A 26,221-nucleotide genomic window follows, 5' to 3' on the forward strand; every position below is an offset into this window, starting at 1 on the left:
CTCACACGGCACATTGGTCAAATGGGTTTAATCGCATGCATGCAGACTCTTGGTAGTTGCTCCGAATTATTCATTGAATTGATATTTTTTTCAACACTTGAGTTTCATTCTCTTTCACTTTTTATCTATTTTTGTATTATTATTGTTGTGAAATATTCTGTTGTGGAATTCTATCCACGCAGGATTAAATTTTCATGAAGGCGTTTTTAATAGAAATAGCAAACTCGTCGAACCTTCAATTCTTCGATTTTTATTGGTCAATGAATTACTTGAATTTATGTGAAAAAACTTGCAGTGTTTTTAAATGCTTTAAATTCTTGGTCGTAATGGACAATTGTGCAATTTTTATCATATGGAGAATCGGGTAATTTAAATATTTGACTAAGTGAAAAAAGGGGGGAAGAGTATCTGGCACCCCGCTACTTCAACAATTCCGCAAGCGAGTAAAACTATTTGTTAGTAAATGAATGGCCGCGCGCTCCGATTAATGTTTTTTTCGTATAAAAATTGAAAATAAATCAGTGTATCAGATATTTATTTTGCAGTTATTTCGAAGGGGATGCACGTGTGAGTTCTAGACAGTAATACAGGTGGGGGTCGAATATAAGTAAACTGAAAGACGATGGCACCATTCAGTGAAGTTAAGTGAGAGTGCCCGTGTGTTTCCAACGTGTTCTGTTCAATACCCGTGAGGTCTACCATGAAGGTACATAAATTGTTATTTCGTGCTTATTCCCAGGGATAATCTGTATCAACAATAATTTATCACCAATTTTTAGTGATTTGTGAAAGTGTCGGTTTCATCATCAACATATTAAATTCGTCTTCTCATTAGAAAATTTATTGATAATGTCCGAGTGTTAATACAGTGATTCATTATGCATTGAATCCAATAACTTGGAGCTAATCACCAATTATCGACTTTATGCGGCCAATTATTGTCCAATATAAAATTCCCCAGTCAAGTAAAACTACTGATTATTTCGTAAATTGACGGTTTAGTACGCCGATAACTTTCACGATAGTTACCAGTTCAAGTGCCATCGAAAGTTGAAAATACTTTTTCTAGTCATCACTATCGTTGACATGAAATTTAAAATAAACTTTCTTCGGAATTTCTTGTTTGTGTTTTGTAACCTAGGGATTTTATCATGATCGGGTGGCTGTGTCACATCAGCTAGATATTCAAATTTGCTGACAATGTTGTTATAGGAAATTGGAAATTTTTGTGACGTATGAATTTTTGTCGTGGAACGAAGAAATTATTCTAATTCGTAAAATCCACTCATTGGACATTCCTTCCTATGGGATTGGAGTTGCCTCCAATTTCCCCCTCCACCGGAAATTGGGAGATGAGAAAGTCGGCGTGAATCAACGTTTATACTCTCACTTATATTCAACATCCTGGATGATAGAAATGTTCACCGAGATGATGGGAATAAAAATGAGACTGAATATTTTTCATGGAATAATGGAGTTATTGAACCCCGAAATTGAAAACTTGGTATTTCGAGAATTTGTATCATTTTCTTTGTGGGAATCACCTATCAATGTGTCACGGGGTGATGGTGAACAGTCGGCAAAGAATAAGATAAAATGAGAATAACAGATGCAAATAATGAAGGAATTCTCAATTTCAACGGAAACCAAGACACATTGACAGGCTCAATGAGCAATAGAACACTCGCTAACATTATCTAGGTCGAGTTTACAGTCAAGATCAAGGATCGTATTACTCTCGCTCACTTTCGGGATAACTTTTCATTTCCTTTTTCAAAAAACGAGTTTTCGCATGTTATTTCCTTTCCTGACATTCAACAATTTCTCAAGTTTTTAATAATGTACTTGATTATCCACCAAAAAACGGTGCTCCTATCTTTGATCATTAATTACCAATTATCCACATAGAAGTTTATTTCTTGCTGCGGAAGCATAGAGAATGGGTTTTCTTTCAATACCATAATTTACATTGAAAATAGCAATTTCATGATTTTTCAACTCCCAATCAAATTCATCGGTAATTCAAATTGTGATTGCTCTCCTAACAATCATCAGTAAACTATTTAAAAAACATCCTTTTTACCCGATCGCACAGTTACAAAGAAACCAATTAATTACTAATTATTGAGATAGGATAAGTTTCAACAAGAACGTATAATTATATCAGCAAAAGCGAGGAAAATGACGACGCTAGATATGCATTCGAAAGCCAGAGAAATTTACGATTCCAAATGGATAAAATAAAATTAATCTCCTAACATCAGCCTGTCGATTAAAGATCCATCTTCTTTATGATAAAAACACTCCGAGAGTATTCGATTCCCATGTTTTTACTATCCATGACCATTAGAATGACAGAATGACAAAAATCCCGTTGCGGTATGTGCGCGAATGCTCAACTCCCTGCCATAAAATTAGTTACCCATCATCTTCAGACTCGTGGGTGACTTTCACCGTGAAGTCGCGTCGCTCCACTTGCCACATTCGCGCTATGGCAACTCGAGCGCTACCAAAAGTTTACGGAAATTATGTCTCGCCGCCCTCTTATGTACATCACACATCAACGCATCACTCGTGGATTCTGAATAACTCAGGGCAAAACACCCTCGGGCGATCCTTGGAACAAAGGAGTTTCGTTGGAAATGTAATGCTCAGATGAGTCGGGATGTTCCGGCCTTCTAGGATATGCCGCGCTACGCGTGTCTGACCTCTTTGAAAGAATTGGACTGTCTCTATGTTATTCAGATTGGACTTAAACGAAATAAAACGGATTTTTCTATTCCAAAAGTAAATATGGCAAGAATTACTTAAACTACAAAATTGTTTAGAAAATTCAGCTTCGAAATTCATGAATCCATTGCCGATCAGTCGTTTAAAAACACCGCAACAATTATTTCCTGACAAGCCGTTTAGCTCAGACCTCGGGTAGTCGAGTGCACTTAATTATTTATCGTCTCGTAAATTATGTAATATGGCTAGTTAATTTTTTTCCGTAGCTCGGAACTATTATTAACGTGATCTATGAAAAACATGAGTCAAGTGTTGAGACAAAGTGTATCTAAGGTATATAAAATTAATTTACTAGCCTTTTAAATTATGATATGTCTTATGAATCATCAAGATTCAATTTTAGGGGTAAAAATTGAGCCCCAAGATCTATATAAAGATCTAAATAAATCCAAATGGAGCTCTCTAGGGTGATCCCGGGAAGAGTGCAATTTCCTGGGAACTTTTATGCTCAAATGAGTCGGCCTTCTCAGTTTAATTCTTTTGGCACATGTCACGCTACGCCTGTCTGAACTTTTCGGGAAATTACATTGTCCCTATCTCAGTTAGATCGTGTGCTCCAGCAATCCAGACGGTCTCCCTTTTTTTCATTTGTAACTTTGGTAATTTTTTCTTATTAAACTTTTTTGTGATAACTTATATGCCGTACTGTACGGTGAGGATGGATTCATCTGTGTGCACATATCAATAATTTACATTTTACATAGAAAAGTGCTATTGAAAAATAGAAGAACTTCTCACCAGTGACAACTTCATCTGTATAATTCCCTGAATTTACATAACAAATCCCGGAAATATTGATTGCAGAGAGCCAAGCGGGGACTTTCATGAACAGAATTACGTAACAAAAAATTTCCGAGAATGATTTTCATGGATTAAGAACGAATAAAGAAGAATGGGAATACCTGTTGCTAGCACTATCACGATAATGATTGCAACCGTCAATTATGGCTGCTATTATCCGGGTTTCCCAATCCACGAGACTACCGGGCTTTAATGATGACCTTGCATTAAACTTTTGTGTATGAGCACTGATACTGCGATGATATTACACGAATCGTTTTGGGAAAATTAAAATTCAACCCTCGAAAAGGTAATAACGATGTCATTACGGGTATTTCGAGGGAACACGGCAATTCAAGTGAAATCTGTGGATGTATTTTACCGAGCGCACGGGCAGCGGTGGCGTCGATTCATATCGGGATGAGTGATGAGCTTTGCAGGAATTAGCGGTTTTATTACATCAATCAGAATTATTTGAAAGGGACATGGCACGGTGCTGACCATTCGTGATTTATTAATTCGTTATCATTCATGGGCGGTCAAGAAATAGTGTTCAGTCGCGCATTTTTTTTTTTCAGTAGAATACAGTTATAGGTTTATGGTCATTAAACTTTAAAGCTCGGTAAACGACCGTTTAGAAAAAATTTGTGCAAAATCTGACGTGAATAACACGGAGTATTGAAGGGGTTTTGTCAATTTTTCTTAACAAAATTTAATTTTTAATATGAAAGAGATGAAATCTGAACCATTTGAGCTCTAAAATTATTCTGATCTAATTATTAATTGCACTTTTCACTCCAGAATATGCGACCTTTCTCCATCGCTTCCCGGATAGGGAAACCATTGAACAGAAACTATCCCCTCTCCGCTTTACCGCTAAACAGTCTACGTGATGTGGATACAGTCCCTTATAATTATTGCCTGTTGTCGCTCAATTTTCTTTCTTCAGTTTTTTATCCTTTTAGACTGATAATAAATTACTATTATTATCAAATAAATATTCATCAGCAACAGCTGATGCTCAATACAAACAAAGCATCGAATAAGAAGTTTTGTTAAGATTGAAAAAAAATATATGAGTCAGAAAAAATTGAAAATTTCGTATTTACAAAAATAATGCTTTTACTTGAAAGTGAAAACAAAAGGATTATCTGGAACAATTCAAAATTAGGAAGGGATCCCGGATTTTAGTCTCAATTATGAAATAATTATTCCGTAAAAGTTTTCCACGTAGAACATGAGCCAAAGAGACAATGCCCCTACTCGAACACAATGAGCGGAAAATGGAAGAACATTATATCGAGCGTCAAAATCGAAAGGCTTATTTGAGGCAGCTTTAACTTAACTTTCCCCAACTAAGTTGTTGCATGAGATTAACTTATCTCCCGACCAATTTTCCGTAATTTTTATTACGTTATTTTTCTACAAGCACATGATCAGAGAAAACAATTCTGTGACTTTGCATTTTGTAAACATTGATTATGAATTCACTGACCCACATACTTCACTACTCTGCGTGCTCCATTTTCCATCTAAAATTACCAGAATATAATTTGATAAATTATCTCATTGTATCGCGGGGAATTACTCTCCTACGAGTCCAGAAGCGAACCGAAGAAGAATAAAATATGTTTCTCATTTGGTCACGCTTAGAGAGTGTGACATTTTTTTTTTATTGCAACGGCTTTTTTTTATGACCGTCCGCATGAATTAGGGAAATTTAAATGCGCATGGCGTACTCTTTTATTCCCTCATCGTCGAGAAATAGAGGTACAAATACGTTGATGAGAAAAAAAGTATTTAAACGCTAGAGTGAAAATGAATTATTCTATTGCGAATAAACTGGGATAAGTACCTAGTATTAATAATGAGTAAAATAGTTATCGACTTTTGCAGTATAACGTAAAATAAAAAGTGATATATGCGATACAATATATCATTTTTCATTATATTTTTCCCTGGTACATCAAATTAACGCGGCAGGTATATAATCAGTAATCTGTTTCATTAGTTATCATTAATGTTTGTCAAATAATTTTCAGTGGCAATTGATACTACTCACCCTCACATGCCTCTCTCCCGTTCGATCCTCCGACGAGGATCTGCTGGATCGAGCAGCTGCACAATTGACCAGGCTCTCAGCATTCAGAAGAACGAAAGAGCCTCCAATACTCCCCACCGACGATCCAGGGCTCATTGATATATCAGCAAATGAACAAGTTCCAGAGGACAATCAGAACCTCTTCATGAATTCCAATGCCATGAAGAGAATTGATGAGCTGGCCCAAGCTGCTTACAATCTCTACAAGGACCCCAATTATGATGCCATGATGCAGAGGATAAAGAGATCGGGTAGTGGAGATTTTGTTTCGGGAATCGCCAATAAAGTAGTTGGTGGTGTAGTTGGAGCTGTTGGGGGACTGTCCAGTGGACTGTCTGGTGGATCTAGTGGTCCTCAGGCTCATGACTCTTATGGTGCACCTGTTGAACCGGTAACCGAATTATTATCGGATTTCACACAAAAAAACTTGGAATATTTTATCGGAAACTAATTATGCGACTCGGCTTCGTCTTAACAGAGCGATAGGAAATTAAATTATTAAAAGAGTTGTTGATCGTTTTCAAGAATAAAAAAAAGACAAGAGAATTCCCTCAAGTTCGTTCGAAATTTCGAAAAATTTCGAGATTCCACGCGCGCTTAATAAAAATTCGGAAAAATCAATATTTAAAACTAAATTGCTCAATTGGAGCAAGAAATATTTTTAGAAAATACAAAAAGCACAGTCAAGCGCCACGATTTCCAAACTAAATGGCTTATAAACCCAATTTCACTTTCGTATATCCATTTGTCAATTCTCCCGCATTCAACGATAATGGCAGAATAATAATTTCCAAGTAATAAAACAGATCACATAATTTTTCAATATCATTATCAATATCTCCCCTTTATTCTACGCACGACCAGTTAAAAAATCGAAATCATCAAGTCAAGTTGCATTTCCTGAGGCGTGAAACTCTTAAAAATGTTGAGCATGGAACGTTATTGATAAGGAAGAATCATATATCCCGCTCACGAACTGAATGTGTGAACACAGGAGAATATACGGGACTGCTTGCCGCAATAGTGATCTATTATTTCTCCTTCAAAATACTTCCGAATAAAAGATATTTATCTTGCCTCACACTATTCCTCTGGGGCGGTTTATTATATCAAGGGCAATCCTTTTCTTCACCTCCATTGATGCTTTATCCATTCACTTTACTGGAATATTTCCCATGAATGAATTTCGTACTAGCGTCTTTGTCCATGTTTTCTTTTTGAGAAAAGAATTTTGAAAGACGAGACAAAATAACAAACGAAATTTCATTGTCGAGATATCACCGTTAACATTTTTTTTACTAAAAAAAATATCTTATCTTATTTTACTAACAAAATATATCTTACTAAAATAATAAAAAAAAATTTCTTTCTGGAGAAATACCGAGAAAATAATTGCAAGCAGCAAATTTGAAAATCAATATCAATTTCTGGAACGAATTCATAAATGATCAATTGTTCCTAGCAAGAAATGAAATTTAAAAATATTCATTGGAATAGTAACAAATTGTTTTATGATATTTTTTTCCATTTATCTGTTGACAGTATGGACCCAAGCAATTCAGCATTTTTGACTTTAAAAAAGCTATTCTAAATACTGTCCTCCAAGCACTGAAAGCGCTTGCTGGTGGTGCATTAGCACTCAAGGGACAGCTGATTAAAGGTGGAGGTTTCGTTGTACAAACCAAAGGGCGCGTTATCTCATCTGCGGGTGAAGCAATATCCTCCCTCGGTTCGAAGATAGCTAGCAGCGCTGTAATTAGTGCACCAAAACCAGTGTACGGTGCGCCAGGATATTCGTACGATGCTCAACACACACAAGGTTCGATTGGACTTCCGTAATTACTCAAACTGTTAGTGGAAGCAAATTTTATTGATTTCCCTTTATAGATGTTTCGTACGATGGACCACCGCCGAGTCCAGATGCAACTTACGCAGATCACATCTATCACGGCCCTTATGGGAGTCCCTCATCCGGTATGTGAGCCCATTTAATAATAATAGATTGTAAGAAAATTCATTTAAAATCCGTCCAAATCTATTTTGACATTTTTCCGCATGTTCATTTCCTGCAAATTTCCAGCTCGAACCCCGTCACACACAAACAACAAAAATATCTCAGATTTGATCAAAATTTCTATTCAATGGGATGATTCATATGTCAACAGAAATCATAGACTTTTCCCTTCACAATGACTTCAGGCAGAGTTCATTGATGAATTTATTTCTCAACAATAATTTTTTTTAATTACAAGCTCACCCTCCATTACTTTCACCAGTCGCTACTGTAAGAGAGGAGAGTCCTCGACATAAGTAATATTCTTTATTAACCCCAATATTAATTAGAAAGGTGTCTGCCACAATGTTGACATTTTCTTATCCATCTCAATTAAAAATCATTGTTTTGTGGAGGTATGAGTGACGGGGTATCGAGTCGAAATGCAAAAAATATTGATGATTCAAGATTTCCACGCTTTCAACTCATCACTACTTTGTTAATAATTCTGAGCACGAGATAACAATTAAAAAAAAATCGAACTTCTTGAAATTATTCTCTTCTGTAAATGAGTTCAGATGAATTGAGTCAAATGCTCAATTCCAGTGCACTTTCTTACTGAATGACTGACGCAATGAAAGCGTGGATGTTTGTTTAGTCGACTCCAAGAATATTTCTTTAATTACATTCTTTTCTCCAATCTCTTTATCCGCCAAATAAAAAATCGGGCAATTACTGAGCACTTTTTAATTTTAAGCGACATTTCCCATTGATAATATTAACAAGAGATGGCGTTATCTAGAGGGTATGGGAAAAAATTCTGGATACTCATTTCCGTTCCGTCGACTAACTTCCGCAACAAGAATAATTAACTTTAGCGTTTAATTAAGACTCTCGCTCTCCACCATGCTTACACAAATACACGCTAGAAATAAATCGTGTTAATTCCGTAAATAACTTCATAAATTAACACGTACTGGACTTATAGGCTCACCACAATTATTCCCTCATAATCACTTGGTCAATAGTTCTGAATATCCTCCATCTTCCCATTTAATAAATTCAAGCCAATAATTAGGGAATAATTGATTGGTTGAACCATAATAGCCAGTCTTTATCTATCCTCCCTATTCATTAAAATTTCATTTCTTTCTGCAGAATATACACCTGACAGAGAAAAATAATAATTGAGTATTTTTCCGTAGCAGCTGCCTTCTTCGCATTTCCTCTTTTCTCTACTCCCTTTCACTATAAACTCCTTTCCTCGTAAGAGCGGAAAACCTTTCTTCTCCATTTTCTTAGTTTTCGTCACTCTATCCTTCTTCCTGGCATCCTTTCTCTGCCACTAAACTCCCCCGCATTAAATTTCAACAAAACAAGTGGCGATGGCTGATGAAATGGTACTGAAAGCCCGACTTTAAAAGTTGAAAATTTTTAAAAACCTTCTGAATAAATTAAAACCGCGGTTATTGCTTTCGCCTTAGTCTTAAAACTCGGTCAGAAGCACTTCGAAAAATTTCTTTGAAAGAACCATTAAATTCAGCATAATTTTTCGTGCGGATGGATAGGGGTCAAGAATACCTACATTTGAGAGAAACATATAATTCAACCCCATGGATTAATTATCAAAAAATTCACCACAAGGACAACTTCACCACAAATATACGCGCACACATACGTATGGACATGCTCTAAAAATTGCATTTTCGGACTGTTTGATTTAAAATGGGTTAATATAATACAAAAATTTCGAAACTGTAATTACCACGGTTACAGTACTTACACGTGGAAACAAAAGTCACCGTCCGTAACTGGACTGGATCAGATCCGTTTCAAACCTCTAAAAAGCCCACAAGACCTAGCAACTGATGAACTAAACCACAAACTACTCCTGAACAATAATAACATTAATAACAAACCCGCAAGAACTAAAAACTTCGAAAGGTAATGACTAACAAATGTCGACTGGACTGACTGACGAACTTTACAGACAACCCAGCCGAGGAGCCCGGTCTGCTAATAGTGAAAGATGCCAAGCCCGGAGAGCCCCCTCACCCCGAGGATCACCGCCACAACTCTATTCACGAGAGCAACCACCCTCCCATCCAAGAAGACCACCACAACCACATTCACATCGAGGCCCACCCGCCAGACTCATCACAGACCGTGGGAACCTTGGAGGAGAGCTTTGGAGGGCCACCCAAGGGTCCAACCGTCACGAAATTCACTGGAGTAGTAACTGGGACATTTGAACCCATTCAGCCTCATCAAACGGGTCATCAAACTAATGGCAATGACCATTATTACGTTGAACATAAGCAACAGAGTATTCAGGTACCTCAGCCTGATGCATCACAGCCATTGACTCCAACAGCCCCATCAGACTATGAAGGACACAATCAAGGACCCCAGCAAGATCTCAATCAGCAGAATAATCAACAGGCATTCCAAGCAATTCAGGCGCTCATTAATCCGCACTTGGGAATTACCCACGATCAACCTTTGAATTATCAGAATCAACAGCATAACGTACAACAGTCCAGTTATAATACTCAGGGATACGTTGGGAATTATCCGGATCCGAGGCATTACGGTTTTAATGGCCAAGCAGATCCCCTCAAAGCCCCCGTTTTCGAGCACCAGAACACCCTGGATTCTGTTAACTTCGGAGTTCTTGGAGTACCTAGTGTCTACGGAGTGCCCATGCATACAATGGATCTCGCTGGACCCTATGGGGTCTGGAAGAGAAACGGAATCTACAGGATGAAGAAGGGAACCTACTGGAGGTACCGTGCCAGCGATCCAAAGATCCACAGGATATAGACTGATTTGTGATTTTATTCGTGCGATCATGATATTTCTAGCGCTTTCGTGTTCTTTGTTGTGTGGAGCAACCAGGGATTTTTTTTACTTTGTAAATATATGTATATTTCGAGTTGTTTTCTAATTTGTCTTTTTTATTTTTGGTGTTTCGTGGTCTTAGGGAGTGGGGCAATGAAGCGGAGGGCGTCAAGGGGAAGAACACAATTGATTTAATTGGAGGGTTTTTATTACTGAGATTTAGTTAGTGTAAAATAAACCTTCGTACCTAAAAAAGTAGAACTTCGAACGTTCAAGTAATTTCACTTGGACATCCTCACCAGATCTACACAAGAATCAATTTTCCAGCAGGAGAAAGGACGAAAAAATGCATTAAGCATTTCGTGTTTACCCGTAAATCTTCGAGTGTCATACTGAGAACGTCCGCACTTTAATGCACTTTTAATTTATTTTTATCACTTGGAAAGAACTCCGACCGTGCACCTGACAGTCAATTAATTCGATCAAAAGCTGGGAAGGATAACGAAAGAATGGCGAATTTCAGTGAGGGAAAAGTCACCGCAGTTTAATTTCAACTTTTCCAGAATGAATTGTCCATTGGTAGAAGGGAACAATAGTAGTAAGATTTCTCTATAGCAACCGTATTTTTCGTTTATCTCAAATAGGTCATATAAAAAATAGGTGGGTTCAACTCACTCATTTTCGATTGCACTATATATTGTAATATGATCTAAAATTTTCGCTCCGCAATTCGACAAAATGGAGGAGATGTCTTTTTAAAATTATTCGCTCATCAAAATTTGTCGTAGCACCGGAAAAAAAATTTCTTGTCCTCATTAGGTGGAAACTTCAGTTGTAATTACGAACTCGATGTTTAATGGTATTCATGCATGTACCTCGCGTTTTTATTCTACACTAAAAAAAAAAATGGTTCAGACGTACGTCTTTGCCTAAAGAAATTCGTGGTATGAAGCCTGTCATAAGCAGTAAGAAAGAAAAAACGTTCGCTAAGAAATTGAATTCTTACTTATCCTAAAAATGCGGACCATTCCTTGCTAACAAGAATGCAATTGCGCATAGCAAAAAAAATGTACAGAAATATTTAATAGTTTTTTTAGCCTTGAGTAAATTGCACTCATCTCCCGGACGCTAAACTAAAGAAAAGGTAATTTGTTGCTATAACTGATTCATCAAATGATGTCTTTGATAAATTTTTACCGAAAAGCTTTGTTCCTCCAAATGCCCAGTTTCCCTCAATGAAAAACATTTCAATAATCAAAATGCACACGTGACTGCGTTCCCCCGATTTTTTCAATAGAGCGCGAAGAGAACGACCACGTATGGTGCATATTCAAATCAGACAACGCGCAATGCAGCACACAATATCAAAAATCAAAAAATTAACAAAATATTACTCCTCGACTCCCCTGGTATTATTTGTTTCAGTTATCCACACCTACACGTACTATCCATACCGATACAATCACAGATATCGACCCCACCCACACTACAAGTACTTTGGGTAAAATTCTCACACCGCAAGGAAACCCAATATATTCGACGATGGTTGGAGCTGTACCATTAATTAAGAGGAAAATTTGGTTCGACATGCTCCGAGGAATACTGAGCCCAGTAACAAGTGGAACGTGTCTTAAAGAGAGTGATGCTGTCTCGATGCTAGCTCAGACTTCAAAAACTTTTCAACTTCACTCAAAGTATAAGTGACGAGTTGCTTTGTAAGTGCTCAGTGAATTTCAATGGACTAAGTGCTCTTCCATTAGCCACTTGGAATATTCCGAGTTTATAAACAGTTTAATAGTAATGCTATTTATTAGAGATGTTGTCTCGTACTGTACTGTCTTCCTAAGGGGTATTATTTTTGGCCATAGATATTGCTGTTAATAATTAGGAGACTTGTACGAATGTGGGAGGTCAACAATCATATATGTAAATGTCTTTTGAGTGTGAAAGGGTTTGTATATGATTTCCAAGTATTTACTTTAATGTTTGTTGAGGAATTTTCAGTTTCTCCTCCATTCTCGTTATTGAAATAATGCACAGAAAAATGCTAAATATGATGAGAAAGATTAATTTTCGATGATATCTACGCATTTATTGATTTAACGATGTCATTTGGATGTAAATACTAATGGTCTGCCGCTTCATATTACTCCGGCATTTACCGTGAATAAGAAAACCTGCAATCCTTAGTAGTTCCAAAGATGCATAGAAGGAAATAAAATGTACGAAAGAATGGAATTCAAATTTTTTCCCATTATTTAGAGCTTATATTAGTTTCGTCGTTGCTATCCACCCAAGCTCATTATAGCCGAAAATAATTAGGTAATCCATGAAAAAAAAGTATTCCACAGATTAACGATGAAATGTATCTTGGGTGAGAACCACTGAATACTACAGAGAAGAGTAATTTTCAAAAATAATTACACATTTATTTATTTAAAGATTTCAATTGGATATAAATGCTAACAATGTACAGCATCACATTACTCCTTTTACCATGAATAATCAAAAATTTGTAAAGATCATTTGTAGGTGAGGTTTCACTGTAGTGATTAACATTCCTATTGAATTGCATTGATCGAGAAATAAAAGTCATATGTTGATTAATTCCAAAGATAGATACAGAGATAAATATTTGGCCTGAAAAAAAAATTAATTCTTTAATTCGAATGATCCTAACTACCCTCTCGTTCCTGAGTAGTTCTCATGATCTTATATAACTCCTCCCCTCATCTAGATTGGAAAAACATTCAATCGCATCTTTCTCTGAGTAGTGCAATCAGCGCCCGAATAAAAGAAAATAATACTCTCTTCAATCTGTAATTTTTTTACACGATTTATGGGCAGAACTTCCCAATGAAAACACAATTCACTCCATTTGGAAGATAAACACCTGAGGACACATTGTAGAAAATTGTCGATGTATTTTTTTTATCATTTATCACATTTTTTTCATTTTAGTCACTCATTACTCCATTTTTTTGGAAACGAAAATTTACTTGCAATAAATGAATCATATCAATTAAGTCTAAAAAAGAAAAAAAAACTATTGATTCAGTGAATTGAGACGTCTCTGGGGAAATTAATTTCCTCGAGTGATAAATCGATCCTCCCTCCCCCCTGATGAATAATGAATGGCTAAAGAATTTCATCTGTCTTGAATGATTTTCGCAGGTAAAAGAACAAACCTAATTATTACAACTTCCCCAAAATAACTAGATCTGTTAATAATTAATTCTCAATAAAATTGACGAAACTTGTAAAAATATGTATTACCAATTCTCTTGGAGCCCAAATTAAATCCACTCAATCGAATTAGTTTTTACAATTACCCTCAAGACCAGAGTGGTACTAAACGATCCTCACGATAATTGATCTAAATTTTCCTGAAGCTTCGAATGAAAAAAAAATCAATTGAATGCCTACTAAAACTATTTTCCCCTCAATTAAATTATTAAGTTCGCAAACTCGCTGACCTTGATGTAATTTTACGGTTTCAATCGCGATAAATTATACTGTTGCAACCTTTCAATGCCCCCTTATTACCCAAACTCCCTGTGATAAACTCAACTGAGAACTAAAATTTTTACGAAACAGTCTAAATATCATTGGTGATAATCCCTCTTGGCGAAATAAGGTGAAAAAAAATCATAAATTTGTGGATAAATCTTGAGTATTGAAGAGACACCTTGATACAAGATTCCATAACACTCGAATAAACGAATGACGCAACAATTAAAAGGCTAAAACCTGTGCTGGATTGGCACAATCACCAATAGTCATTCTGTACATTGCCATTTCGGTTATTCCGTGGTAATGGACGAAGGCAGCGGCTATCACTAGCACATGGAATATTTGGTGACTCTGGAACTAAAAAAATTCACCTTGTCAACAAAATCTAAATAAAAAAGTTATTAAATTAATTCAACTTATTAAGTGGAGAAGAATATTATCCTTTCTCAAGCTTTTCCTCGGATTCAGAAGTAATACTGAAAAACCTGAGGACAAAGAATAAAAATTCTTCTAGTTCTTTAGTTTTGTCTTACCCAAATATCAAATTTTCCGGGGAAAAATCGTTCTGGAACTCTAAGTGCATAGAACAAGGCTCCTAACACATAGAGACAGCCCATGAGGATGAGCCAACCGAGAGAGGCTTGACTGATTGCCTTGAACCAGCCCTCAGCAATAGCATAGTGTACTGCTGGTATCACCTAAGGAAAAATAAAAATTTCATTAAATCTTACCTCATCACCAGCAATATGCATGGTGAGGCAAAAAACTGGAAAAATAATAATAAATAATAGTTTTTCCTCTACTACTAATCGTCATCTTCCAAGATCACTTTACAAAATGATATAAAATTATGCTTTCATCTAAAAACATCATCATTAACATTCTTTGATTCTCTTCTATTTGTCGCTAGTTTGTGAGGTATGTTCTAGTTATATTTTTTTCTCACCCCACTGAGGCCAAAGCCCATGAAGACACCAGCTCTTAATGGTCGATAACTGGGCTCGCCAAATCTCTCCCAGAGTGATACAACAATGCTCGTAATACCAAGTGCCACGACAACAGACAAGTAAATGAGTTTGGGTTGATAATCGCAGTAGAAACCGTAATACAACCAGGGTACGAAGCTACCCATTATGAGCATAGCAATACCGCAGTAATCGAGCTTTGAAAATAATTTTCCAACACACTCACTGTGACAGTGAACAGTGTGAAAGGCGAAGGACATGCCAAGGCATATTATTGCACCAGCAAAAAATGTTGCAAATACAAGCTTCTCCTCGAATTGAATCTCCATGGGCGGTCGTGTTAGGAAGAATATGGCTATTCCTATGAAAGCTACACAACCTGAAATAGTAACAATTCATTCATCATCCCACGTTTAATTATTGATTCTACTGAGGAGGCATTGAACATGGCAACAGCGAAAAGCAGCTTGTGATCTAGATAAAGCAAACTTTAAAAAATCGAAACATAAATTAAAGTTCCAATAGTATTAGTTGAAAACTTATTCTATTGAAACCTCGACGATTTGTTAAGGTAATTTATGGTTGAAAACAAATGGTCATGATTCTCACCCAATAAATGAGTCCAGATGTTGCCAGTCTCTGTGTGAATACGGAAGATACTTTTGAAACAAGCGTAGAAGGACGGCAATGGTGGACGATGTCCAGCATGTAGAAAATCATTGTCTTGCAGCCACCTCGGTAAATTACGAAAATGACACTGCTTCCACGACGCTTCCCATACCTGTAACCAGTACTTTCAGTACATTAGACAAATCCGGACAATATTTCGTGAGTTGAGGTAGGCGCAATATGATTCTAATCGCTTGGTTAAATAGTTCTACTTAGAGACACGTCTACGGTGAAAATGATATGTAAAAATCCAATGATTTGTGACATGTATCTCTCTCATGAATAATGAAAATCAATATTCATCACCTGGAGGAGAGTTCCTACAAAGGCAAATTTCTTCATCAAAAATATGGTCACCCTTGATATAAACCTAGTTTATTTTTTTAGAATGTAAATTACTAATTGTGATCGATCGTAAAATTGTTGACGTACCTTTCGAACAAATTCTTCAGCTTGTTCTGCAGCATTATGAGCTAGAGCTCCAAGATCAATTTCATCGCTGAGTACTCCTGCTTTCAGAACTTCTGTCATCTAAGAAAAAATAGATAAATAAAAAATCCTCACCTTTACTCCCTGATAACAAAATCTCAATGTAGGAATAATTTCTAATGTATTGGAATCGATGAATACTTCACAATCGAGGAGATGATCGTCCTCGGGGGTGGATGGAAGAGGACACCCAACGCCATCCTCCTCCTCAGCCAAGCAGCTGGCATCATCATCTTCCAGTAACTCTTTAACCTCATGAAAACCTGGTATGTCACTGTTCAAGGAAACACGATCGCTCCATGGGATACGGTGTCTGAGACCCAACTCATCGATTCCTGGGCTCAGTGATTCAATTTTCTCCTCCATTATCACGTCCTCAACGTTCAACATTGTTAAGTTATTAATTTCTCTCCAAATTCCTTGAAAAAAACGAACGAATTACAGGCAAAAACATCATAGAGAGCAGAGACAATGTCAACGACAAAATCATGACTAATGGCGATTCCTAATGGAAAATACCCCTTTAGAGATGAGAGTTCGATTGAATGTTCACACGAAAACACGAGAATTTCATTATAGAAAAGAACTGAATGGACTAAAGTGCAGAAAGCTTTTCGGGTCACGCAGAAATTTCCGGAAGTAATGTAATAATAGCACTCGCATTCATCGTGATCTTTGTCTGCTTCAAAGTCTATAATTCATGAAGTTTCTAATTTATGATTGCAGAGGAACGGCAAAACGCGGGGATTAAATTTCTATTTGATGAAATACTATAATTTTAGACTCCCAGAAGGAAACCCTCAAAATTAACAAAAAAATCATTAATCGTCGAGCGGAAAGTAGTTCTGCACCTCTTTAATTTTATATCGAAAAAGAAAATACCATTGAATTTTGCTATATCCTTCGAGAAAAATTATTAAACAGCATAATTTAAAATGGTAAAAAAATACCAAAATTGGATTAACGAGCATGAACAATCAATCAATGAAACAATTGCCTTCGACCACAGTAGCTTGCCAAATATTTAAGCTCATATGATTTTTTGCATTATGCAATTGAACTTTCTTAATCATTGAAGCGGATTCCGATTTCTCGTATTAAATCACAGGAATTAAAAACAATTTTTTTTTTCCACCGATAGGAGATAATGATTTTTTTGCATCCGGATGATGGGTTGGACCCACGCATTAATCATTGAAAAATGAAATAAAATAAAGCCCTCGAACTGTCTGTGTCAAAGGCTGGCGCCCAAAAATGAACAACAATAAGTAATAATTGATAGTTGATAGTTTATCAATGTCTCATGGAACCTGAACGGATCAAACTTATCGCGAGGAGACTTCGTTGCGTCGTGTGATATACATGAAGATAATGTCAGTCAGTAGCAGTGAAGGTCAGACTGATGATTATGTACTGCTCTCAACTTATTTTGCTAATTTCGTCTGTTATAATTTACATGATCATCTGAATATTTTTCTTCACATTCGATTGCAAACCATTCGAAAAAAATTTTCCACCTTTTTTACTGATTTAGCATCTCATTATTACCGTCATTTTATACTCTTCTTCTAACTCGACCAATCAAAATGGATTATTCATAAATAAATGAGCGAACTGCAGTTGGAGTATGCGTTAGCACGAGATTACGAGGGGTCAAATGGTTGGAATATCAATTGTGATGCTCTAGACCGAAATACCTTGATTTAACTTGGAGTTAACTATTTCTAGAACTAACGGAAGTTATGGAAATCTCACAAGGAACTTTTTTTGTAATTAATGGCTTTCATAAATGTTGTCCTTATCTTTGGACATTGAGCGCAGACATCTTTATCACATTACTTTTCCTCGTTCTTTTTATATGTTTCTGTGGGTTTCCCCTTAAGTAAATAATCACGTCAGTAAAGAAGTGCCAAATGTCAGAAAGTAATTAATAATTCTATTTTCGCGAATCTTAGACGATGAAACAAGAAAATTTTCTGTCAATACTTCTTTTAACGAGTGATATTAGAATAAGGAAAAACCAAAGCAATAGATTATTTATATTCAGCATTCCTGACGTCCTCATTGATTCCCTTTCTGCTGAAAACAACGAGATTTTCCTCTGAATATTTAATAAAGAGGACAACCTCACTACTAAGCTCAAAAATTGGCTCCGTAAGGCCACGTGCCTGATAAAAAAAGCTAATAATTCATTTTCGTGAATATATCGACAGATGTGTCGAAAACATGAACGAACAAACATTTTTACAGTTTTTTCTGTCGACATGAGTAGGATTGCATATATGAAATAATTTTTTTTTTCGTGGAAGACGTGTAAACATTATGCACTATTCAATCAAATTGAGTAGAATTATATCACTCCTAATGACTTTATAAGCCTCCGAAGTAGCAAATTGTAATAAAAAATCCCTCGCCCGAGCCAGGAAATGCGTTCGTGCCCATAAACACGTTCTACATTCATAATTACTAACTGTTACGTCGCGAAAATTGATGAAATAACAGAATAGAACTTGTCTCGCGTCATTGATCACTTGAAAATGTTCCCTAAATTAAGCCATGACGTGTATTCAATCGGACAGTTTGATGACATTACTCAAATGCACCGTTATTGCTTCATAAATAACAAAGGCATCGTCCTTACCTGATTAGAGACGATCTAACTCCCGATGTTCCTCGCATTAATCTATTGCGTGATATTGCCAGGTGGATAAAGAACAATTTCAACCCACGGAAAATCACGAATATTAATACCACCCAATTTCGTTGTTTTTGTCAACATCAACAGGAATTTTGACTCCAATATTTTTATTCACGATTGATTTAATGAGTCAGCTGTTCAGATGCAACTTTCAGCTCGGACTCAGAGTCGCCGAGTGACGGCAAAGTCGCTGCATTTTCACAAGCAACCGCCATATTGGATTAAAGGCCACCCTGAAAACATTGACTCGCTGTATAAATAGAGGAAACACCGAATTTCGTATTTACGAAGGTGATAATTACCGATGAATAAACAATCGATGAAGGATTGATGATTTTCTTCTTAATATCCAATTTTGAAAGTAATTTTAATTTTGTCTTAAACACCATGAGCTAAAGAAAATGAGCTCTTATGTAAGTCCTCGACGAATGTCTTCTAATCGAAGAAAAATACCGAAATTGTCATAAAAACTGTAGAACAATGTAAAAACATTAAATGATAAAATAGTAAATATAGAAAATATTAAGAGCAGCAAAAACGCGTTCAACGAAAATTGTTTCATGTGCTATAAATACAGAGATAATTGCTAATTCCTAGAAATCTAATGTTCGTTTTTAAATTGGCCGGCCAATTGTTTATTATTTTAATATTTTGTTTATGAACCGTGCAACCAAAAATCCTCGGAAACTTTATTCCTTAATTTTATATTCATTGAAATAAACATATGGAACATTCGGTTTCATTCAATGAAGATAAAACAATTTATTCGTACAGTAGTCAAAAAATATCTTATTCCAAATGGAAAAAAAAGAATCAAAAATTACATAAGTACAGAAATCGCGTAGATCTATTCAATTCTTATGTACGTTTTCCGCATCATTTTTCACCTCGAGTAAAGTAAGTAATACGTGAAATTCTCCTCTGACGTCTTTGGAAGTGCACATATGAATAATACACAATATGAAAATATGTCTTGAGAATGTTTAGTAGTGTAGCTCACAGAGAGGTATAATGAATATCATATTCGAGCCAAGCCAGATGTAAATTCCCGTATTCTGACCGTTACTTGGTCTGGACTTTGAGCTGATATCGATGCAAAATCACTGTGACAATGAAAAAGCATCCAGCCCGAATTTTGTCATCCAATAATTCCTCGAATTGATCAAAAACTTTAGTAAATATGAAACCCATCCATCTCTCTTGTCGTCTCGCGACTACAGTACTTCCAGATACAGTAATAATACTATTGTCATCATGGAATTGTGGTCCTTGTCATGCTAATTTTCCTAATTTGATAATTTTACGCTAGTTTATCTGTCTCGTGAGTCAAAATTCTCGGAGACAAATGAACAATTGGTAGTTTCGTAATAACAACTTGGAAGTGAACTGGTAAAACTCAGGCTCGAAATAACAATTTACAACTTTTGTACGTCCTTTGATAAGTGCGTTACCTTCAAAGTGAATCATTTTAGACAAAATATCAAGAAATATTTTGTTCTCTCACTCTCTCAATTCGCTAGACAATTATATTGTATTTTTAGGCAATTTGCAATTAGTTATTGAACAACGCTATGTAAAAATTCAATAGAATTGACTAAAACCTAACGGGAAATTCACCTGAAACCTAATTGAATTATCTAGCAAATTGACAGGTTTTTTTTATAGAATTTTGTAACATGTCTGAATTATTACGTTTTACCATCTCACTGCTGACCTGAATTAACGGTCAAATTTCTAAATTGAATGACCCTGATCATTTCTTATATAAAATCTTGCATCTACTACTTTAAAATCCTCCAACATCATCTGATGACAAACTTATCACCGGCGTAAGCGACAGCATCGTGAATAGTGGCAAATATTTTGAAGCTGTGGTCGCCCTTAGCGAATTTGTCGCATTTAACGAAACTCTCAAAAACGGGGGCTGAACAACCTGCGATATAAACCTCTATATCAACGGTTGAAAACTCATCAGCTATTGCGTGGAGCATTTTGATACCACTAGGGTCCACATAGCTCAACGCACTCATGTCCATTATGATGCAGTTGAGGTCCTCCTCGCCGAGATTGGCTTGGTCGACTTGGTTTACTTGGTACATGGAATTCTTAGCTCTTTTCGCACGCATTTTTAAGACTCGTTGAGGTATCACTCCCACTAAAGTGAAGACATGAGATTTAAAATGATTCGCATTAGCGAAATTCAAACCTCCACAGTAGTGGAAAATTTTTATACCCTGATGCTCGATAATCTGAAAGTACAAGTTGATAATTTTGTAAATGGCTCCTGCTATTTCTATTAAGAATTGATTGGAACGCGATTTGTTAATTGTTTCGATAAAACTTTACAGAGAAGAAATATTTATAATTTTTGAAGCGGTGTTACACATTTGATTGTTGCCGATTTATGAATTTTGATTTATCCAAATATGTAATACTGCGACAGTTAGATATTTTGAGAATATTCCGAAAATATTATCAAAACTAACTCTTTTCTCGTGTAGATAAACAGTGTTTATCATACGTGATGAAGCTGAAAAAGTAAAGAATAGCAATACATATCGTAGGAGATCAAAATTTTGGACTCACATTTTTATAACGAGTCAAATCTAGATATAAATCCGTATTTGGTACTTGTCCGAGTAAACAGGCGTACGGTTTAATGCTGAGTAATAGAATGCTTGCAACAGATGTGATTAAACCAGCCAACAATCCGATATCGATTCCAATTAACACGACAGTGAGTACAGTCACAATCCAGACCATTCCATCGAGTTTACTGAGCTTCCAGAATCTGGGCAATTGTTTTGCCTGCATTAGCATTCCCTTCAATGCCACCTGAAATCAATAATTATCTTAACAAAAAAAAATACATACGAGTCAGCTTAACTGTAATGGAATCTTCAATCCGGTTTATTCGTGTCATTAGTTTTTAGATTAATTATTTTATGAATCCCTTTGGACCCATCGGACGCAGATAAATTACTATTATATGATCAAAATATTAGAAAATGCAGGTATAAATCAAATCCATTTATCTCTGTGCAAAAGAACAATCTGAGATGCAATGAGGAAATTTGGTTGAGAGTGTCATTTTTAGATCCATAGGTATTCAACAAAATAATAATTAAGTAGTGACACAGGATAAACGAATCCTCTAATGCTTTCATATTTTTTCTTAAACTCACGTACCACAATTATAGACGCCAGCACACATCTTGGCAAAGTTTCAAAAAAGGGGCCAATCCACAGCAAAATAATTAATAAGAGAGCACAGGAAACAATACTGGCAATTTGTGTTTTTCCACCTACAGTTTGTTGTATCAGAGATCGACTGAGCGATGCAGACACTGGCATGCAGGGGAAGAATGATCCTACTACATTGCTAATGCCCTAAACACCAAGAAAAATTAATTTCGGAGTGAGAAATTAAAGAGGAAGTTAAGAGAAAACATTGTTAAAAGGAGTTAAGGTAGTACGGATGAGGGAGCAGTATAATTCCAGCAGAAAAAGCACTCTTGAATAGATTTTTTAGAATTTCCAAAAATCTATTGGATTTCTTTTGAACTGTTGACTAGCACACGACTAAACACAGTGGAGTGATAAAGCGGTTCGAGTCAATTCAGACTGTTGAGTTGTTAATGAATATCTTGCAGTTCAGAGTAGCAAAATTTTTTACATTCGTGAGTTGGGGCCAGTAAAACAGGTTGTTACGAAATTGTTCCTATCAGTTTTCGACTTGGAAATATTTCTCGAAATTTTTGATAAGTAACAATGTAGGTTTTCCCTGATGATTAAACGAGATCGCTTTACCGCTTCACTGATTTTTTATGAAAAATCACAGGACAATAAAGTATAATCGATCTGAATCAGTTATACCTTACCCTCATCCTACGTTATCCCGAAATAAATAGTTACCATTGCAAAGAGCTCTTGATTTGAGTCAATTTCGTACTGCAGTTTTTGGGCAAATATCAGGGCCATGGAAAGCGTTATTGTGTAGGAGACCATGGTGATGGCAATGCAATCGACCGCGACAGTCGGCAGCAACTGCAAAGTGGGTATTTCGGGCTTTGGCATTCTGTCGAATCATTAATCTCACCTTCAATTAACCCAGATACCCTTCAATTCGTGGGATATTTCACCTTTAAATTAAATTAAAGTATACTCACCCCGTGGGAATTTCACCTACAGTTTTGATGCCGTATCGCCCTGCTAAATCACAGTACTTCGATATTACTGAGCCCATCACAACGGCAATCAACTCGATCGGCAGCGGCATATTACATTTCTTTTTAACCCATGGCTGTGATAATTAGTCATTTTTGATCAGAAATTTCAATGATTAGAGGTACTGTAATATTGGGATGATTGCTACCTTTAAATATTCATTATTCGACCACATGATGACGATGGCAACAGCTGATACAATGATGGCTGCATAATTTGGACTGCTGATTACACTAAAAATATCTATCGTCATCTAGAATTATTAACATTTGATTGAAATGAACTCAAGGTGGTGGAATAATAGTTGAAGCATCTCAATTCAAGGTCAATGATATGTGCACCTCAGTAAAAGAAACCTCAAGTGATTTTTTCACATCATGGGATGTAAACTCAACCACAACTCTATATTCCTGTTTTTTTCATGTATTTTGCAGAAGCCCCTTCACTGGAATAATTGTTCATAAATTAAAAAAAAAATCTTACGTAAATCATCTCAAAGTGATGAGCTTTGCGTTTCCGTAGTTTCAATCCCAGGAGATCCTTAATTTGTGACATGAGAACGTGAATGGCTGCTCCAGTTGTGAAGCCATTAACAAGTGTTTCACTGAGTAAAGTGCTAATAATTCCCAACCGCAAAAAGAACATCAAGATCTGCGAATGAATATTTATTAATTCCAGCATTGAGAAAGTTCTGTTAATATTGGCAATTGATTCGGAGCATTACCTGCATTATTCCAACCGTAAATGTGACAGCAGTTGCCACTTGTAACGGTGTATACATTGGCAGTGTGTCGTTACCATCTAATTCACCATGCAGGGTATCCTCAGGAGTTGAGTAAGCTGCCACTGCCTTTCCAGTCATAAGGCAAACAATGGCAAATGTACCTGCGAATGAGTAATGTTACATAGCTGTAAACATTCTTTATGATTGCAATTACTCGTGAGCTGATTCTTCTATTTGGATTTTTGTTACATAAAGATCGATGAGGCTTAATAATATTAGTGAATGAGAGACTGGAGATGATTGGCTAAGTTTAAGAATCGTGTAACAATCCAACTAAGGAGATTCATCTAGGTTTTATAGGGTGATACACATCCCTAGATATCCAAAAACTTTTAACAATCCAGTTTTTTTTAATTCAGGGATATTCTGAAAAATTCTTGAAATTCGCAAATCTTAAATAACAAACTAACTGTACAATACTCGAAACCTTATGGTCAGTTAAAGATCAATCGAAACGAAAATGCACAAGAGAGAATGCATTGAAATGAATAACGAAATCATTGGTTATGTAATGAATACATAAATAAACAGGAATGTGCTATTATACACAAATATCTTAACAAGTGAACAACTAAATGAAAAATATTAAATCCACAGATGATTACATAGAAAATTTTCCTAAAAAATACATGTCTATTTAACATTGAATAATTCCAGCAATGAATTGATGAGCTGGAATGAATTAACCAATTTACGCTTTTATTTTCCTTGTTGTAATGAAGTCATAAAACTATTGAAGTAGATTTTTGAATGTTAAACGTTTTTGGAAGCATGAATCGTGTGTTAGAAGAAGAGATTACGAAAATATTCCTACGCCCTGAGGTTCCGAGATATTTATCGAAAACATAACGGAGGGCTAAGCCGACTTAATCGTTTATCTGGCTCCCCACTGATTTCTTTCAGTTCTTAATGAGCAAAATTGTGGCAGGCAAATTCTTCCTTGAATTTTACCGTCATAATTTCATCAATCTCTCATTAGTTCAGTCTCAAAGTATTTATCAAGATTACTAACCCATGGAGACATGTCTGGAAGTTCCAAAAATGAAATAAACGAGTACAGGAAAAAATGCCATGTAAATTCCAACGACTGGCTGTAGATTTCCCAGCAGTCCATACGCCATACCCTGAGGAATATGCATTATAGCTACTGTTACCCCAGAAATGATGTCCGAGAGTATGTGTTCCCTCCATTTATATTTTCTCAACCAATCTATAACGGGTAGCACTGATGTTGCACAAGAGTAACACGACTGTGGCTTCAGGGACGTCAAAACATTATTGACGACTGCGGAAAATGAATGATTTAGTGAATATTTAAGTGGAGAATGTTGTTATAACTTTTATTCTAAAATGTAATAAATATTTCTCACGTGACGTTTTTGGCTTTTCGTATGAAAATTCTTGATTCAGAGTTGTGTGATCGTAGAGAGGCCGATTAATCCGCAGATGAAGTAATGAATCCACTTGTTTTTCCTCATCCTCTTCTTTTCATAATTATTTGAATAAAAATATCAACAGGAAATGAGACAGAACATTTTGAGTCATTTGAACTGGCATGCTTTGCCCTTCAAATTTCACTACAAAACTCACCGAGTAAACTCATAATGATGGCTCAGCTTGCGACACTCTGGCACTGCTAAGTGTTTTGATGCTCTCTGCATCAGTTTAAAAGTCCCACTGACGTCTAGTTCACGAACACTCGATAATTGCCTCGCTGAAGCTTTAAGCGGGAAAAAAAAATTGAATGAAAAAAGTCCAGCCATGAGACTGTCAGCTGATCGCGACGCATGCAGCAGCAGATGTAGCTTGGGTGTTTGTACTACTGTAGTCAATTGGGGGGTTTAGTTTACTGTGGGTTGATGATCCAGCAGCTGAGGTTCTAAAGAAAATTAAAAATAACTTGGAAAATTTGTTATTTACCGATAAGTACTTAATTGAATTAAGACTTGATGCATTATACAATTAACCTTTTGACACTTACTTGAATGCATAAACTTTTAATGCTATTGAATATTAATTTATTTGCGTGAGGTAGATCATCCAATTTTAACTTTTTAAACTCATTTTGTTTAATTATCACCAGGTTCATAAAGTACTTTCGAAGGTGAGAATTATCTTTGGGTGCGAAAGTTACGTATGACGTCTGGAAATTATGTCGAAACTCATCAGCAACTTGTTAAACTGTAAAAATTGTTGAGTTTCAACAGCAGGTGATGACACTTAGTCACAAATTAATTTGTTAACATTTTTTAACAACATATTTGTAGGAGATATCAATGAGCACCGACAATTTCAAACTCCAATGAATTCAAAAAATCGCGGGATTTTCATTTCAAATACTGTCGACTAGGTGGCGCTGCTGCCTTATCGA

The 26,221-nt window shown here is 36.0% G+C and overlaps 3 protein-coding genes across 7 annotated transcripts; 1 reads left to right on the forward strand and 2 right to left on the reverse strand.

Annotated features, from left to right (window-relative positions):
- The first annotated feature begins 488 nt into the window (after positions 1-488).
- On the forward strand, positions 489-10,611 carry LOC135160919 (uncharacterized). Its single transcript, XM_064118103.1, has 5 exons — positions 489-706; positions 5,613-6,062; positions 7,214-7,490; positions 7,559-7,645; positions 9,655-10,611. The coding sequence occupies exons 1-5, from the start codon at positions 701-703 to the stop codon at positions 10,485-10,487; spliced, it is 1,653 nt and encodes a 550-aa protein (XP_063974173.1). The 5' UTR covers positions 489-700; the 3' UTR covers positions 10,488-10,611.
- A 2,298-nt stretch (positions 10,612-12,909) lies between these two features.
- LOC135162274 (adiponectin receptor protein) lies at positions 12,910-20,635 on the reverse strand. Of its 2 annotated transcripts, none has more exons than XM_064120570.1 (8): positions 19,142-20,635; positions 18,783-19,072; positions 16,283-16,560; positions 16,085-16,183; positions 15,593-15,776; positions 14,965-15,362; positions 14,552-14,716; positions 12,910-14,375 (listed from the first exon to the last, which is right to left on the reverse strand). In XM_064120570.1, exons 3-8 carry the CDS (start codon positions 16,529-16,531, stop codon positions 14,241-14,243), a joined length of 1,230 nt encoding a protein of 409 aa, XP_063976640.1. In that variant the 5' UTR covers positions 16,532-16,560; positions 18,783-19,072; positions 19,142-20,635; the 3' UTR covers positions 12,910-14,240. The 2 variants fall into 2 exon arrangements, with proteins under 2 accessions (XP_063976640.1, XP_063976732.1); XM_064120662.1 differs by having other exon boundaries at positions 15,593-15,764; positions 19,142-19,322.
- A 901-nt stretch (positions 20,636-21,536) lies between these two features.
- On the reverse strand, positions 21,537-25,966 carry LOC135163256 (prestin-like). Of its 4 annotated transcripts, none has more exons than XR_010299103.1 (10): positions 25,832-25,966; positions 25,441-25,729; positions 25,221-25,334; positions 24,863-25,135; positions 23,791-23,951; positions 23,550-23,717; positions 23,215-23,319; positions 23,009-23,142; positions 22,755-22,886; positions 21,537-21,674 (listed from the first exon to the last, which is right to left on the reverse strand). XR_010299103.1 is itself a non-coding variant. In XM_064122650.1 (9 exons), the coding sequence occupies exons 2-9, from the start codon at positions 25,451-25,453 to the stop codon at positions 21,665-21,667; spliced, it is 978 nt and encodes a 325-aa protein (XP_063978720.1). In that variant the 5' UTR covers positions 25,454-25,729; positions 25,832-25,965; the 3' UTR covers positions 21,547-21,664. The 4 variants fall into 4 exon arrangements, 2 of the variants coding, with proteins under 2 accessions (XP_063978720.1, XP_063978806.1); XR_010299100.1 differs by lacking the exon at positions 21,537-21,674 and adding an exon at positions 22,090-22,229 and having other exon boundaries at positions 25,832-25,964; XM_064122650.1 differs by lacking the exon at positions 22,755-22,886 and having other exon boundaries at positions 21,547-21,674; positions 25,832-25,965.
- Between the last annotated feature and the right edge of the window lie 255 nt (positions 25,967-26,221).

This window comes from Diachasmimorpha longicaudata, chromosome 1 (genome assembly GCF_034640455.1).
Source record: "Diachasmimorpha longicaudata isolate KC_UGA_2023 chromosome 1, iyDiaLong2, whole genome shotgun sequence".
Classification (NCBI taxonomy): Eukaryota; Metazoa; Arthropoda; class Insecta; order Hymenoptera; family Braconidae; genus Diachasmimorpha; species Diachasmimorpha longicaudata.

What these genes read in the sequence shown, in the direction of transcription:
- LOC135162274 (XM_064120570.1), bottom strand. Translation starts at nt 16,531, where the DNA reads ATGTTGAACGTTGAGGACGTGATAATGGAGGAGAAAATTGAATCACTG. An exon ending in CATCTGGACTCATTTATTGG is followed by an intron (nt 15,363 to 15,592) that starts GTGAGAATCATG and finishes TTACTATTTCAG; the next exon opens with GTTGTGTAGCTTTCATAGGA. An exon ending in CCGGAAAATTTGATATTTGG is followed by an intron (nt 14,376 to 14,551) that starts GTAAGACAAAAC and finishes GAATTTTTTTAG; the next exon opens with TTCCAGAGTCACCAAATATT.
- LOC135160919 (XM_064118103.1), top strand. An exon ending in ATGGTGCACCTGTTGAACCG is followed by an intron (nt 6,063 to 7,213) that starts GTAACCGAATTA and finishes ATCTGTTGACAG; the next exon opens with TATGGACCCAAGCAATTCAG. An exon ending in CGATGCTCAACACACACAAG is followed by an intron (nt 7,491 to 7,558) that starts GTTCGATTGGAC and finishes TTCCCTTTATAG; the next exon opens with ATGTTTCGTACGATGGACCA.
- LOC135163256 (XM_064122650.1), bottom strand. An exon ending in CGAAAAGCCAAAAACGTCAC is followed by an intron (nt 25,136 to 25,220) that starts GTGAGAAATATT and finishes CATTTTCCGCAG; the next exon opens with TCGTCAATAATGTTTTGACG. An exon ending in TTACGGTTGGAATAATGCAG is followed by an intron (nt 23,718 to 23,790) that starts GTAATGCTCCGA and finishes ATTCATTCGCAG; the next exon opens with ATCTTGATGTTCTTTTTGCG.